This window comes from Sinocyclocheilus grahami, unplaced genomic scaffold (genome assembly GCF_001515645.1).
Source record: "Sinocyclocheilus grahami isolate Dianchi unplaced genomic scaffold, SAMN03320097.WGS_v1.1 scaffold645.1, whole genome shotgun sequence".
NCBI classification, from domain to species: Eukaryota; Metazoa; Chordata; class Actinopteri; order Cypriniformes; family Cyprinidae; genus Sinocyclocheilus; species Sinocyclocheilus grahami.
In genome coordinates this window covers 1,008,156-1,024,874 of record NW_015505824.1, presented here as the reverse complement: position 1 = coordinate 1,024,874, position 16,719 = coordinate 1,008,156, and the positions used below count along the sequence as shown (strand labels likewise).

General features: G+C 37.5%; 1 protein-coding gene and 1 pseudogene across 3 annotated transcripts in view; one reads left to right on the top strand and one right to left on the bottom strand.

The window, feature by feature from the left end:
* The first annotated feature begins 274 nt into the window (after positions 1 to 274).
* On the top strand, positions 275 to 10,684 carry LOC107558447 (uncharacterized; annotated as a pseudogene).
* A 1,027-nt stretch (positions 10,685 to 11,711) lies between these two features.
* Positions 11,712 to 16,719, bottom strand: part of LOC107558448 (evolutionarily conserved signaling intermediate in Toll pathway, mitochondrial-like) — a 6,463-nt gene continuing 1,455 nt past the window's right edge. The window contains exons 2-9 of one of the 3 annotated variants that reach the window (XM_016242113.1): positions 14,892 to 15,019; positions 14,817 to 14,858; positions 14,316 to 14,730; positions 14,003 to 14,226; positions 13,760 to 13,817; positions 13,232 to 13,380; positions 12,289 to 12,409; positions 11,712 to 12,194 (exon numbers count right to left, since the gene is read on the bottom strand). In XM_016242113.1, the coding sequence (XP_016097599.1) occupies positions 11,947 to 12,194; positions 12,289 to 12,409; positions 13,232 to 13,380; positions 13,760 to 13,817; positions 14,003 to 14,226; positions 14,316 to 14,730; positions 14,817 to 14,858; positions 14,892 to 14,954 (1,320 nt within the window). In that variant the 5' untranslated portion in view covers positions 14,955 to 15,019 and the 3' untranslated portion in view covers positions 11,712 to 11,946. Of the gene's footprint in view, positions 12,195 to 12,288; positions 12,410 to 13,231; positions 13,381 to 13,759; positions 13,818 to 14,002; positions 14,227 to 14,315; positions 14,731 to 14,816; positions 15,020 to 16,719 lie in introns of all 3 variants that reach the window. The other 2 variants (XM_016242111.1, XM_016242112.1) reach the window with 2 other exon arrangements.

The window sequence follows — 16,719 nt, the reverse complement described above, 5'->3', positions numbered from 1 at the left end:
ATTTTTTTAAACGGAATAGGTATTCAAGTATTCAGTAAAGCAATGTAAAAGTTGGTCACACGCTTGTTAAAGCCAGTCATAATGTTATTCGTGTACCGGTCATTTTAAATACTACTGAATATATTAAATATAAAAATAAAAAACTACGTCATCCGCATATGATTCATATCGCCTGTTCTTTAAATGCAAAACGTAATCGTTTTCTTATTGAAGGATGGACTCTACTGCTAATTAAGACCGACATCAGTCCAGGCACATGCTGTAAGCTCCTACATCCTGGTACTTTTACGTTGTTAAGTCACCGATAGAAAGAAAGGCTGCAACGGGAAGCGACTGCAGTGTCCTGGGGTTGAGCTTTTAGAAAGTTAGGTGACACTACCAGGTAAAAAACCAACGCATGCTTCGCGTTTTTTTACTATAAAGACACGACAGTCCACGCGCTTTTAGACACACAGACCGCAGCTCATGAGGGCAGATCAGGAAGACAACATTGTCTCTGTCATAGACCAGAGACAGCGACAGCTTGTTCAGTAAAATCCCTCCAGTGTTTGCTAGGATGCTTTTTAAATATAAATTTGATATAAATAAACTGCCATCGCAGTGTCCAGAGCTGGGAAGTAACTGATTACATTACATTATAAAATAATCAGACTACAGTTACTTTTTTAATGATTACATCATGCATATCATTCACACAATAACAATAAATGAATCATAATTTTTTCATATTTTAAATGTTTCTTTCTAAAACAGCTATCATTTGTATACATTCAGGAAGTCTTCTAGTTTTGTGGACATTCACACAAAGACTAGTCAGGCGGCTACTACTGGATTTATCATTTCAGGTTTAAGAAGTGCTTCAACATTGCATCAACTACTGATTACCAGTTATCACTCAGTTATTTAACCATGTATATTACTATAGTTTTGGAAGGCTTTTGTCTTTCAAACATTAAAATGCACAAATTCACGTTATTTCTTATATACAGGTAATGCAGGCATTCCAAAACGTTTTTTGTCCGCCGAAACTCTTTCACCTAATATATTTCCTTGTGTAAAATTATTTTTCTGTTCTAAATAATAACGATTTTTTTTTTGTCGATTTTTATTCCAATTGGTTTCTGTTGAAAATAAAATTCGATTTTATTTTATTTTCGTTTTATTGTTGCTGAAGTGTAGCCTCAAGCTGATGGTCGATTGGTTTGAGTTAATGAACATGAGTTGATAATGTCTCTCATTCATCAGATCAATTATTAATTATGCATATTTGTTTCCCTTAAAGGTCAACTACTCTTGGTTTTTAGTATGAAAAATTAACAGTATGACTCAAGCATATGCATGCAAAATCCATCTAAATAGAAAGACCTTGAGAGACTGCTTCACATAAATTAAAGATGTGAACCCACAGATATCCTGTTTAGAGAAGGTTTATCCCTGCCTAAGAAGACTTACTTCAGCGGTTGACGTTAATCAACAGTATAATGATGGTGTAACCAAACATCAGCCATGTCCAGCGAGACTTCCTCTAAACGTCGTTATCAACCAGCAGCAGAGTTTGATGATGCCACTCTCACCCGCAAAAGGGAATATTGGAGGAGCAAGAAAAGAGAGCAGAGGGCGAGAAAGTCGTCTACTAAAAAGAAGATCGGAAATGAAAATCTGGGGTTGTGCATGTCTGTTGTTAGTGAAGCCAGCAATGATCCCTCTCTACGTTATCATGTAGTTTCATTCAAACAGGAAGATGCTGATGCTCCTAAAAACTCCTTCAGCTCAGGTCTGTCAGTATCTGAGAGTAATATTACTGTGGTGCCATGCCAAAAAAGACAGCTGGTTTCAACAGACCAAGCTCAACCATGTCTTACCTCAGTTATCAGAAACAAGCACAAATTCCCTGAAGGGTGTAATGGGCAATAAAAAAATAAAGTCCTCAGATATAGGGTCATCAAAAACAAATGCTACACCAGTTGAATCTGTCTGCCCTACAGTCCATTATGTGCCTACAACATGCATCGAGCTGCATCCAAACAGTGATCATGCTCAAAAAACAAAAACAGGAATGTTGTCCCTAAATGGCAAGCAATTAGCAGCATCTCCGCAAAGCCATGTATCCATAGTTTTACCTGTGCACAGAAACCAAAATAAGCCTCAGAACTCTCTTAGACCCTTGACCTCTTTAGAATGTAAGGTTCATGAAATCCAGGCCTTGAGCGGAATCAGCCTCAAACCAAATCTTGTATCCCTCAATCAGCAGTCATTGGGAGCAAAATTTGACGGTTCTCAGATAACACAACTACATGTTCACGGTACTAAACCAAACCATGCATCCTTATCCTGTGGTATTTTGCAATCATCCTCAAGTAAATCCAAATCCAAAGTACAGAAATTTGCACATGCTCAAATGAGATCAAAACCAAATGAGGAAATCCGCCCTTGGTACCTCCAAAGTTGTGCCTCCCGAAGATCGCCATGCCAGACAGAAAGAGTACTGGCGAATTAAAAAGCGTGAGCAGAGAGCAAGGTTGTCTAGGGCATTGAAAACACGATTGAAGGAACGAGATGCACTAAAGCATCGGGGGAGACACTACCACAACAGCTTCAATCAGGCGTGTGGAGTTCAAGTGAGCAAAGCAAGTGCATTTGCAGTTTACTCAGATACCATTGGTGGTTTTATCAAAGAAGATGGCACGGTGACAGTCTCTATTTCGAAGACATCTCCTGAAGCTTCCCTACCTGCTAGTCAAGACATTTCCAATGTGAAATGCATTGGAAAGGTAAAACTCAAGGTTCAAGTAAATTCACCCCTATATTCAGATGATCAACCAGCCACAAAGCTAGGTTCTGCTCCATGCAACATTTCCAGTAACTGTATTAATGCTCACCAAAACTCTCTAAAGTCTAGGTTAACCAGAGGTGAAGTTATGGGCAGTATGACGGTCACCATCCAGTCTGAAACCTCAACAGAGGAAGACAGAGTCGCCCATTTGAGAGAGTACTGGAGGATAAAGAAACTAGAGCAAAGGGCCAGCCGAGCTGTCCGACTTGGGAATGTTCTACTTGGGTCAAAGATTTCAGTGTTAAAGCAGAGAGAGCAAAACAAGAAGTCAAACCAAAGGCACAGTATTACTTCATCCATTGCCACAAAAGTTTGTGACTCCTCAACCAGTGCCCCAACCCCTATAAAAGAAGAACACGTCTATCCCACTATACAAGCTGTATTTTCCATCCCAGAAATTGCTCCCTGCATCAGTGTTAAAGACCGCAAACCTTCACCCTGTCCATTATTAGAGTCACACATTGAACCTCCAGTAGCTGTGGACCATTATGACACCACTCTTCAGGCCTGCATGAAAAAGCTCCTGGAGGAATCGGTTTACACACCAGAAGAAAATAATGTCAAAGAAATGCATGTTAAGTGTGAAAATGAGTCTCTTCCGTTGACTAAAGATGAACTTCTTACAAAGCCAGGTCTTAACTTACAACAAAATGTCTCATTAGAGTGTGACTTCTCAGAGGACACAACTCAGGCATCCACTTTTGAAGACACCAGTCATTATAAGTCTCATAACGTCTGTCAAGTGGCTACATATAGAAGTCGTGCCATTTCTCCAGTGGCTCTGCAACCTCAGTGCAGAAAAACTCAGAAGTTCAGTGATGATGGAGCAGATCCCAAGCAGTCCTGCCCTTCACAGGCCTTGCAAGAGCAGCAGCTTAGTGAAAGTGATGAGCTTCAACGAAAGAGAGAGTATTGGCGGTTAAAGAAGAGACAACAGCGGGCTAGAAAAGCCAACAAAGATGCAACCAAACATGCAGTTCTTTACAATCTGGCACAGGTGAGTTGCATTGATATTTGAATGTAATGGGAAGGAAAGTGTCTCGTTAAAGTGAGTTTTTTATTTATTTATTTGTTTTTATCTTTTTTCTTCCCAGTTTTTTAATGGTTACCAAACTAGTTATTTTAACAAATAAATATTTGGGGGCAAAAATAAATGCAATATCATTGGCTGACAATTAATGAGATCATTTGAGTAATAAATTTAAAACAATTCTTCCAGTAATACTTACATACATGACATTCATGACCTCCCATAGTCCTATTGGGTTTATCTACAGTATATTAAACAACAACAATAATATATAGAGAGAGAGAGAGAGAGAGATGATGTGAAATATAGCTGCAAGCAGCGATTACCGGGGTTCAAGTGCTGTAAGGCCTTTAAGGTGCTATGCTTTTAGGGTCTAGGCCTACCCGAAATGCATGGCTGACACTAAAACGCATCTATGATGTAGAATACACTCACAGAGACACACACACAGAGAAATGAAATGTTTAAACTATTATATTAGTACTGAATAATCTTTCTCAGACCACATTGCTAAAACTGCCCGGTCCTGCATATTTGCTTTATTCAACATCAAGAAGATCAGGCCCTTTCTTTCGGAACATGCTTCACAACTCCTTGTTCAAGCACTTGTTCTGTCCAGGCTGGACTATTGCAATGCTCTCTTGGCAAGTCTTCCAGCCAGTTCTATCAAACCTTTACAATTAATCCAGAACGCGGCAGCAAGATACATTTTTAATGAGCCAAAAAGAATCCACGTCACACCTCTGTTTATCAATTTGCACTGGCTACCAATAGCTGCTCGCATAAAATTCAAGGCATTGATGTTTGCCTACAAAACCACCACTGGCTCTGCACCCCTTTACCTAAATTCATTACAGACTTATGTGCACTCTAGAACCTTGCGTTCTGCAAGTGAATGTCGCTTTATTGTGCCATCCCAAAGAAGCACACAATAATTTTCAGGTTTAACTGTAACCATTATGTGGCAAAATTGTAAAAAAAAAAAAAAAATTTATAAATGAAGTGGTAAACTTTGACTAAATGTGATTTGAAATGTTATAACAGTGATTTTATATTGTTTAAGTGTGAATCCAAAAGCAAAACCTATGTTTTAGTAAGGTGAATGAGCACATTAGTGGTCATCTGCTGCCATCTAGTGGTTATAATTGAAATTTCAGGGAGTTTATCATAGACGTATATCTATTGTAGTGCCATTTTTGCCTGATATCCATAACATTGAGCACGCTTGTTTAGAATCAAATGGTGCATGAGTTCACACAGTTTTGAGAAGTTTTATTTTATGATTTATAGGCTTTTGGGTACGCTAGTTTAAGACAATTTTATTAAATGACCCTGTTATAGCTGTTCAAATTCAAAAGTTTAACATTTTTAAATAATTATACACCTATAATGTCCAGAGAGTTGTACTGCACTGGTTTTATTGAGGTTGAGTTAAAAACCTAGGACTAGTTTACAAAAGTATGTTTTTTAAATAACTTGAAATATTTAAAGAACGGTTTGATTGACAGGAGTGGTCGTAGAGGCAAAGTTGCTCAGAATGAGGAGCTCTAACGTGCGGTACGAAAGATGTGAGCGTGCACGGTAATTTGTGTGAAACCCAACCCTTTACGTGCGTGAAAAACACAAAGTCAAACAGGCCCAGCGAGTTTCATTCCGATCGGCCGCAGTTAAGCTTGTCCGATAGTTGCTCAAACTTCATTGGCCGCCGGCGGACGCATCTTTCAAGATAGGCCAGTGTCCTCTGGGGCAGTCTTGGCACCTTGGCCAAAGACACCGCATGGCAATTTTCAGGTTAATCGGACTTTGGGTGTCGTAGTTATAGTCATTGTTATAGCGCCACCAAGTGGCCAGTCGCCACGAGGTTTTTTGTGCAACCCCAGAATGAGCTCTTACGTATACGTGCCGGGTTTGGTGAAAAGATGTCATTCCGTTGACGAGCTATAGGCATTTCAGTAAAACTGGCTCCTTGCACTTCGAATGTTTTGGCACCCAAAGGCTGTGAATGGAAATGTCAACTTTTTTTGATAATTATTGATAAAGAGACTCCAGAGAATCTCACTGCACTGGTTCAGCTGCGATCGACTATTTTGCAAATGTGGGTTTTTCAAAAAATGCAAAATACTGAAAATTTTGCCAGAGCCATGAGGGAATCCGACATGTATTTTGTCCGCCTTGAGCCAAGAATTCAAACGATATAAGGCAATTGAGCATGCGCCTAACGTTTCGGGAGTTATGATCGATTTCGTACTTTTGGCCGCTGTAGCACCCCCTTGAGGCCGATTGGGTCGAACCTTGGTGACGTGGTAGGCGGTGGAAGTACTACCAGCCCTGAAAGTTTCAAGTCTCCATGACTTAAGGTTTGGTCTGCACGATCAGATTTATGTGGGGAATGCTGCATCATGGGAAATCTAACAATTACAGTAGGGTTTCAGCGCTATGCTCTTGAACCTCTAATTATTAACTCGCTAATTAAGTCACCATATGAACTTACTGATTTACAGTTAGTTGAAAGCTATATAAGTTTGATTCACTAACAAGAATTGATTAATTAGAATCATTACCTTAATCAAACTACACTGCTTGCACTTCACAGACTCCCCCGAAGAAAACACAAAGCACAACTCTCATGCAAGCCATGTCCCAGGACACTTCCACATGCAGACCAATCCCCATTCAGAAAATACAAGCAAGTGCACCAAGCCTTCAGGACCACAGCCACAGCCTACAGATAAATCAAGAATTAATAGAAGCCAAATAGTGGTAACGGCAAATCCACAACAAGATCCAGAGGAGGTTATATGTAGGAGACACATGCAATGGAGGATCAAGAAACAGGAGCAGAGAGCTAGAAAGGCAGCATGTGAGAGAACGCTACGCCAGATGATGGTCCCTCCACAAGGCCAAGATGCACAGGTAATTATTTTTTTAGACCTTATAGATTTATTGGTTTTATTTATGTGCAGTACCATTCAGAGGTTTGGGGTCAGTAATTTATTTTTATTTTTTTAAAGAAATTAATAGTTGTATTCAGCAAGGATGCATTAAATCAATTAAAAGTGACAGCAAATACATTTATAATGTTACAAAAGATTTCTATTTCACATAAATGCTGTTCTTTTTAACTTTTCAAAGAATCCTGAAAAAATGTAACACGGTTTACACATAAATATTTAAGCGGCATAGCTGTTTTCAACATTGATAATAAGAAATGTTTCTTGAGTAGCAAATTTGCATATTAGAATGATTTCTGAAGGATCATGTGACATGATGTCTTTAGACTGTAGTAATTATGCCGAAAATTCAGCTTTGCCATCACAGGAAAAGATCCAGAGGAGGTTATATGTAGGAGACACATGCAATGGAGGATCAAGAAACAGGAGCAGAGAGCTAGAAAGGCAGCATGTGAGAGAACGCTACGCCAGATGATGGTCCCTCCACAAGGCCAAGATGCACAGGTAATTATTTTTTTAGACCTTATAGATTTATTGGTTTTATTTATGTGCAGTACCATTCAGAGGTTTGGGGTCAGTAATTTATTTTTATTTTTTTAAAGAAATTAATAGTTGTATTCAGCAAGGATGCATTAAATCAATTAAAAGTGACAGCAAATACATTTATAATGTTACAAAAGATTTCTATTTCACATAAATGCTGTTCTTTTTAACTTTTCAAAGAATCCTGAAAAAATGTAACACGGTTTACACATAAATATTTAAGCGGCATAGCTGTTTTCAACATTGATAATAAGAAATGTTTCTTGAGTAGCAAATTTGCATATTAGAATGATTTCTGAAGGATCATGTGACATGATGTCTTTAGACTGTAGTAATTATGCCGAAAATTCAGCTTTGCCATCACAGGAATAAATTACATTTTAAAATATATTAAAATAGAAAACTGTTATTTTATGTTGTAATAATATTTCATAATATTACTGTTTTTATTGGTTTTTTTATTCAAATAAATGATGCCTTGGTGAGCATGAGACTTATTTAAAAAACAAAACAAAAATTTTACTGACCCCAAATTTTTGAAAAGTAATGTAATTGCAGACAGAGAAAAGGCCCCAAATAAAAGCATTATTTCAAAACACTGTCAGCAGTAACATCCTTTTCATTTATAGATTGTTCTAAAACAGACCAAAGTGCAGCACTGCTGTGAGTTTGAGTGGGACTGTGATACCCACGCAGAGCTACCCACTGATCATGCAGTTGTTTACTCGTGTGACAGATCTGTTGAACCAATTTGTGGTTTGCACAGTGCTGTGCAAACTGATCTGCTCTTCACTATCAGTGGCTCATTCATCTAAACGGATCATCATATAGTCATCGCCATGTTGTTTCAAACCTGTATGACTTTCTTTCTTCTACAGAACACAAAAAAATAGATTTTGCAGGATGTTTCAACTGTTTTTGCAAAGTCAATAGGGTCCAAAACAACACTGACCATTGGCTTTCATTATATGAAGAAGAAAAAAAAATCAGACTAGCTTATGTGTTCCACAGAAGAAAGTAAGTCATATATGTTTGGAATTACATGAGGGCGAGTTTATACTGAAAACCAGACATCACAGTATACCAAAACCCTGCAATAATAACACTATATGCTTTATGTCCCCTGGGGGCCCCAGCTATATCTCAGCACCAGAAAGGCACAGACAAATGGGGGTAGGTTCTTTTGAATTGGAGTAGTGTTCACAGGGCCCCATGTGGGGCCCCAGCCATACCTCAGCACCAGAATGTCGCAGAAACATTTTGGAGGCCTCTTTTGACGTGTGGCAGTGTACAGAGGTCCTGTGTGGGGCCCCCGTGCCTCCAGGCATATCTGTGCACCAGCACTACTGTAGAGACATGGAAAACATAGGGAAAAATTTAGGACATCGTGATGGTGGTGCGTTTTAGAATTGATTAGGAGTCAAATAATCAAAGATGTTTTTCTTCTCAATATATTTCTCAAATAAGCATGTAACAGATATGAACATTTATTTTAGCATTAAAGATCAGCAGCCATCTCAAGTAAATTAATATTTTCCTCAAGACTGGGAACTCGCTGTTTCTTTCCCCAGTTTCTCAAATGATTGTATCCCCTCGTAATGGATTTAAGAGTTAAACTAAGTGATTATTGTAGGTTAAAAATGCCATGGCAGAAGTGTCTAAATTTGCTCTGTCCATTTAAGTAGCACTTTTATCATGTTTGAGAATTGTCATCATCTACCCAGCCTCAAGTTGCTCAGAACTTGTCTTTGACTTTGTCTGTGAAAACTAGACCACTAGACCACTTAATCTTGCATTTACATGTACTTACTTACATACTACATAAACTTCTAATCTTTTTTTTTTCTCCTTTGGTCAAATGAGCTACAGCTCTGCTGCCCCCTAGGTGCTGACACTCCAGAATTTGTTGTTGCCATTTTCTGACTACAGTTCATGTACATTATCCTTACTTTTTCTTTCATCTTCCTAGAGTCAGAACTTTACCAGTCTGTGCTCAGCAGTAGTTCAGAGGTAAGTAGTAGTAGTAGAAAAAAATATTGTGACTTCTGTATTTAATAATTTGTGACACCTTATAATTATTATTATTACTGTTATTTTTTAAATGTACACTGCCATTTAAAAGTTTGAGGTCAGTAAAATGTTTTTAAATATTTTTGAAGTATTTTATGCTCAGAAAGGCTGCATTTATTTGATCAAAATACTATAAAAACAGTAATATTGTTTAAAATTTAAAATAACTATTCTAGTTTAATATATTTTCAAATGTAATGGCAAAGCTGAATTTTCAGTAGCCATTACTCTAGTCTTCACAGTCACATGATCCTTCAGAAATCATTTTAATATGCTGAATAAACATTTCTTATCAATGTTGAAAATGGTTGCACTTTTTAATATTTCTGCGTTAACTGATCCTTTTTTTTGTCTTTTCTTGTCATGTCTTTACTGTCACTTTTTTATTTATTTAAATGCATCGCTAAACAAAAGTATTAATTTCTTTAAAAAAAAAAAAAACAACTAAACTTTTAAATGATAGTGTTTGTCTTATTTGAGAACCAAATTAATGTTGAATTCATTTCCAAACAGCATAACATCACAAGACCAACTTGGTTACTTAGCCGAACCATGTCAACCTGCACTCAAAGGTTATTTTTTAATGAATTTTCTAATACACAGTTAGCCCAAACAGTTTAACTGATTATTTGTTTACTGATATTACTAACATCCTCTATTTGAAGAAGAGTCAAGCTTTGCACCAAATCATGCAACGGAGGGACCTTTATCACAGGCTGAGTGGAGAAATGTGTACCTCATGGACTTTGATCTTGACAACCCGTTGTTGGTGTGTATGGTTTGTGGAGAGCAGCAGTACTCCGTGAGTGTGGAAGGGGTGAAAGCTCACATTGAGGAGGTGCATCCTGATACACTATCATTGGGAGACCTTGAACGTCAAGGCATTCTTGATTCCTGGGATAAACAGGTGGCCGTCCGAGAACACTTCATCACCCACCATCTTCAACAGCGATGCAGAGCCTCTACAGGTAACTGGGAAATTGACATTTAGTCTGGTTTAGAAAATAATTCATTTTATGAATCATTTTTCAGAACCAAATTTAAACTACCCAGTCAAAGTGGAGGCCGAAGACTTCCAGACAAGAGGAAACGCTGAAGCTGATCTTACACCATTTCACTCATTCATTTATATAACAAGCTGAGCCAAAGAATGGCTGATATATTTATTCTGAGTCTTGCTTTTGTTAAATATAGGAGTACTAGACTAAATGTATCATTTATTTTCCACTTAAACCTAACTTTAACTCTTTTTTTTTTTCATGCGTTAATGATCTAAGATTGTTTTCTTACATTTTGATCTTGTGTTTTCAGAATTGGATTTTGTACGGATTATGCACTTTTCAAAAAATGCTGTAATAAATTTTCTTTTTGTAATTGTTGCACTGCATAATGCATATATTATTTTGATTATTTTTATTTTGTACTCTGATTAGCCATAATGTTCTTTTTTTTTTTTACTTGAGGATTTGCCTCGAATAGATGATTACATTCTTCTTCAGTTTATATGATACTATACGATCAAATGTAATTCTTATCTACCATAATTTGAACTCAGTTCCTTGTAGTTAATTACTAGCTAACCTGCTAAATTATCTGAGAGTGTGGCGTTAATGTTTGGTTATACACAAAGACCACATTTGAAAAAAATCACAAGGATGAGAATCGTCAGATTATACGGTTTAGCGAACATACCCCCAGTTTCACAAACAAGGCTTAAGCCTAGTCCCAGACTAAAGTGTTAGTCTGAGCTGTTTTAACTAAAAGAAACTTGCACTGACTGATCTTAAAATATATCAGTGCCTTTGTTTTGTCTCAAGATGCACACCAGTAATGTTTTTTCTAAGGCATGTTAATAAAAATTACTTAAATTTCCTAATTGAACAATGGCCTAATCCTGGTTTAGTCTAAACCCTGTCTGTGAAACCGGGCCCTCTTTACAATCTAAGCCAAGGATAAATAAAACATTTAATTCTGATTCCCTCTTAAATCCACAACTGTTTTAGGTAATAAAACCATGTGCACCCTCCGTTTGCTTGTCTGCAACTTAAAATGTTAATTAGCTTAGCATGCCTTTTAGTATTATATGCACCTTTTTATGACTAAGATGTTGCATTGATTGCATAGAGGTTTGGTGAAAATATAGGTCTACTTTTGCTTAGAATAGTGAAACTAAAATTGTTCTGAACACTAAAGAACTACTTAACTAAACTATCTAAAATCTTATCTACTCTTTTAATTATAGTAAAAAAAAAATCCCCACACAAAATCTAAATATTGGAGAAATTTATGTTTTATTGTACTGCCAAATCAGTCAATGGCATGTTTACATATAATGGAACAACTGTACATAATGTAGACAGATCTCAATTCAAAAACAGTGTGTAACTGACAAGACATAAAATCGGTATCTGGTTACTAAATTAAATATAAGGTGCATCATATTAGATTCATGTTTAACTGCCACAGTCCATCTTCATAAAATGCACATACATCGGGATGGCTTTTACAACAGCAAACTCTCACTGTTTTACTCTTTGTGAGTGTAGCGGTTCCTCCTCGATAATTTGATCTGTTTCAACCTCCTGCTCAGGGGTTTGCTGAGCGTCTGATGTGGTTTGCAGTTCTCTAGGTCCAGATTCCAGTCGGAACACTGTGGGAATCTGGCCCAATATGGGACAGGTCTCCTGTAGACCTGAAATCCACTGAGACAGAGTGACCTGGTCTCCCTGACCAGCCATACACATGGCGTAAACCAGCCCCTCTTCCACTGCAGGATCAAATGAACAGACATCATTGTATATATTCGGTAATATGCAAATCATTTTATTCAAACCAAGCTGACAAAGCAATATGAGTCTCACCATCATCCACATCGAAACTGAAATCATCCCCCATGTCTCTTTCCAGGTCGAGTTCCAGTCGCTGAGGGTAGAAGAGAGACTGCTCCGGACCGATCATCTCAGGGTCAAATTCTTCCTCAACCTACAGGAAAATAAGATACGAATACATAATCTTGAATGCAAATTATTAAAGAATGAAGTCTTAATTTTATTAATATGTATTGCTGTATTCTTTGAAGTATTACACTACTAAGTTTGGAATATTTAAGATTTTTAAAATGTTTTTGAAAGATGTCTCTTATGCTCACCAAGGCTGTATTTATTTGATCGAGAATACAGTTAAACAGCAACATTGTGAATAACTTGTCTACTGTAATATAATTTAAAATGCAATTTATTCCTGTGATGGCGAAGCTGAATTTTCAGCAGCCATTACTCCAGGCTTCAGTGTCACATGATCCTTCAGAAATCATTCTAATGTGAGTCTTAAGTAGCACGGGTATATTTGTAGCAATAGCCAAAAATACATTGTATATACAAAATTATAGATTTTTCTTTTATGCCAAAAATTATTAGGATATTAAGTAAAGATCATGTTCCATGAAGATATTTTGTAAATTTCCTACCATAAATATATATTTTTAAAAAATGTTGATTAGTAATATGCATTGTTAAGGACTTCATTTGGGCAACTTTAAAGGCGATTTTCTCAATATTTTGATTTGATTTGCACCCTCAGATTCTGGATATTCAAATAGTTGTATCTCGGCCAAATATAGTCCTATCCTAATAAACCATACATCAACGGAAATCTTATTTATTCAGCTTTCAGATGACGTATACATCTCAATTTCGAAAAACTGACCCTTAAGACTGGTTTTGTGGTCTAGGGTCACATATGTTGATGGGTAGTGTATGTATTAAGCAAATTCATTGAATGCCATCATTGGCCTAATTACTGTACCTTTTCCTCAGACGGTATAGGGTCTGCCTTGAGTAGGTAATAATGAACACAAGTCTTTCTGAGCCATAGTGGGAAAGGGCCTTCGACAAACACAGGCCTGCATGGATTGTGTTTAGCCAGAAGGGAGCGCTGGTTTGGACTTTGAATACCTGATAACATAAAAGATACAATGTTTTGTTTTGTGTGCTTATTCATTTCACCAAACAGTATCGGAAATCTCTTATGTCAAGAAGCATTTAAAAATTCACAAAAACGCGATGTCCAATCACTTTGAATGATGATATAGAAATGTTATGAAATCATTACAATTGGTCCTTAGTACAGTGATCAAACTATGGTTAAATATATATTTCAGGTTAAATACTGTATAAGTTGGATAGTATTTGTAGAGAACGACAAAGCATTTTGTGTTTACAAACTGAGTTGTCAGTTCTTATTTTCTGTTGTACAGATAAGATACAGATGACATACAGTTAACCCATAATATTCCTGAAATTTTAAGTTCAATTATCAGTAATGTCTACATACCTATAATATGGGGGCGCATAACTTCTTCACCAGTCTCTGTGATGTCTGTTGATGGATACTGCAATGCGTGAAATAAAGCACATTTATCAGACTGAAAAGCCTTTAATTCCAAATATTCAATTAAATTTAACAGACACATGCACACATATATATACCTTTAAAAAATCTAACTAATCCCAAACTTTTGAACAGTAGTGGTTCTGCTTGTGTGAAGCTGCTTTAAGTTGTAGATTCAATAGTCACCTGATAGATTGTTATTTTAGCATCCAGGTCATCTGCAATCCGGGTAAGACCGAATCGAGCGAGCTCTACTGGGTCACTAGGGAGCACGTGTGGGATGGGGAAGGGGTTTGCATGCTTGAATTTGGGAAACCAGTACATGATACGCTGGTACTTCCTCATAGGATGACTCTTTTCCCCAAATATCTGAGCCAGTAAAACCTTAGTCTGTACATTCGGCATGATACCTGGCAAAATTAAGAAGGCAAAGAAATGGCAAATCATTAAAGCAATGCATCAGTTGTTCTTTCTCTCCTACAAAAACACAAACACACACCATAGTTCTCCATCTGCTCCAGCAGCTGTACTCCACACTCTTGCTGCCGTGGGTAGTGGTTGAACATCCTCTGAATGAAGTTCCGTGGCATGAGCACCTCTTTTGGAAACACATCCAGGAGTTTGTTGTAAACAGTAATGTCTCGTTCTACTCCAAATTCTGGCATCTTCTTCAGGGCAGCATAAATAAACTCCACATGGCCTCGTCGCCGAATGTCCTTCTTGCTGAAAACATCCATGACCCTGTTAAAATCAGCCTTGGTCTTTGAGTCTCTAGCAGCTCGCTCAAATAAATCATCATGTGTGACTAAACCTTTATCTTTATTAAGCGTCTCATCTTTAACTGTCTTCTCAAGCTGTGTCTGGCTTGGACGACTCATGGAACATACTGCACTGCAGTGGAATGGTCTCGGAAGCTTAAAAAATTGGACAGAAAAACACAGTGCATTAATGCAGGCACTATCAGTCTATAAAGCAGCATTATTCAGAGGCAAGCAGGTACCTGGCCATAGTTGTGCTGTGATCCAGGGGTTTGCAGATGTGCTCCAGTAGGTAGGATCACTCGCTGTATGGGTGTCCCCAAAAAACGTGCAATGCACCCAATGCACTGAATCCGTAACAGCTGACGAGGGGCGTTCATGATTATGACATCACAAACCACAGCAGATGAATTACAAATGTATTGAAATGAGCCTAGAAAGTAAACTACAGTCAAAACATCATTACTATCAGAGAGTATTACTGCACTTTTCATGTAAAAATTGATGCAATTGTTTTTACATATATGAATATGTTTGCAATGAATATCTATCTATCCATCCATCCATCTAGTAATAAGTAGCTATATAATGCAATAATAATCACACTTATTACATCTGTCTGTCTGCCTATCTATCTATCTGGAGCAATTAGTAGTTATAAAAAATACAATAATAATTGCATTATTGTTACATCTATCTATCTATCTATCTATCTGTCTGTCTGTCTATCTATCTCTCTCAGTCTGTCTGTCTGTCTATCTATCTCTCTCAGTCTGTCTGTCTGTCTGTCTGTCTGTCTGTCTATCTCTCTCAGTCTGTCTGTCTGTCTGTCTATCAGTCTGTCTGTCTGTCTGTCTGTCTATCTCTGTCTGTCTATCTCTGTCTGTCTGTCTGTCTATCTATCTATCTCTCTCTGTCTGTCTGTCTATCTGTCTATCTATCTCTCTCAGTCTGTCTGTCTGTCTGTCTGTCTATCTATCTATCTATCTCGCTCAGTCTGTCTGTCTATCTACCTATCTGTCTGTCTGTCTATCTCTCTCAGTCTGTCTGTCTATCTATCTGTCTGTCTGTCTGTCTGTCTGTCTATCTTCCTATCTGTCTATCTATCTATCTATCTATCTATCTAAGTCTGTCTGTCTGTCTGTCTATCTATCTACCTATCTGTCTGTTTGTCTGTCTATCTCTCTCAGTCTGTGTCTATCTATCTATCTATCTGTCTCTCAGTCTGTCTGTCTGTCTATCTTCCTATCTGTCTGTCTATCTATCTATCTATCTTTCTATCTAAGTCTGTCTGTCTATCTATCTACCTATCTACCTATCTGTCTATCTATCTGTCTGTCTGTCTGTCTGTCTGTCTATCTATCTATCTATCTATCTGTCTGTCTATCTCTCTCTCTCTGTCTCTGTCTATCTATCTGTCCTTCCTATCTGTCTGTCTATCTATCTATCTATCTTTCTATCTAAGTCTGTCTGTCTATCTATCTACCTATCTACCTATCTGTCTATCTATCTGTCTGTCTGTCTGTCTGTCTGTCTATCTTCCTATCTGTCTGTCTATCTATCTATCTATCTTTCTATCTAAGTCTGTCTGTCTATCTATCTACCTATCTACCTATCTGTCTATCTATCTGTCTGTCTGTCTGTCTGTCTGTCTATCTTCCTATCTGTCTGTCTATCTATCTATCTATCTTTCTATCTAAGTCTGTCTGTCTATCTATCTACCTATCTACCTATCTGTCTATCTATCTGTCTGTCTGTCTGTCTGTCTGTCTATCTATCTATCTATCTCTCTCAGTCTGTCTGTCTGTCTGTCTATCTTCCTATCTGTCTGTCTATCTATCTATCTATCTATCTATCTAAGTCTGTCTGTCTGTCTGTCTATCTATCTACCTATCTGTCTGTTTGTCTGTCTATCTCTCTCTGTCTCTGTCTATCTATCTATCTATCTGTCTGTCTGTCTGTCTGTCTGTCTGTCTGTCTGTCTGTCTATCTATCTATCTGTCTATCTGTCTGTCTATCTCTCTCTCTCAGTCTGTGTCTATCTATCTATCTATCTATCTATCTCAGTCAGTCAGTCAGTCAGTCAGTCAGTCAGTCAGTCAGTCAGTCTGTCTGTCTGTCTGTCTGTCTGTCTGTCTGTCTGTC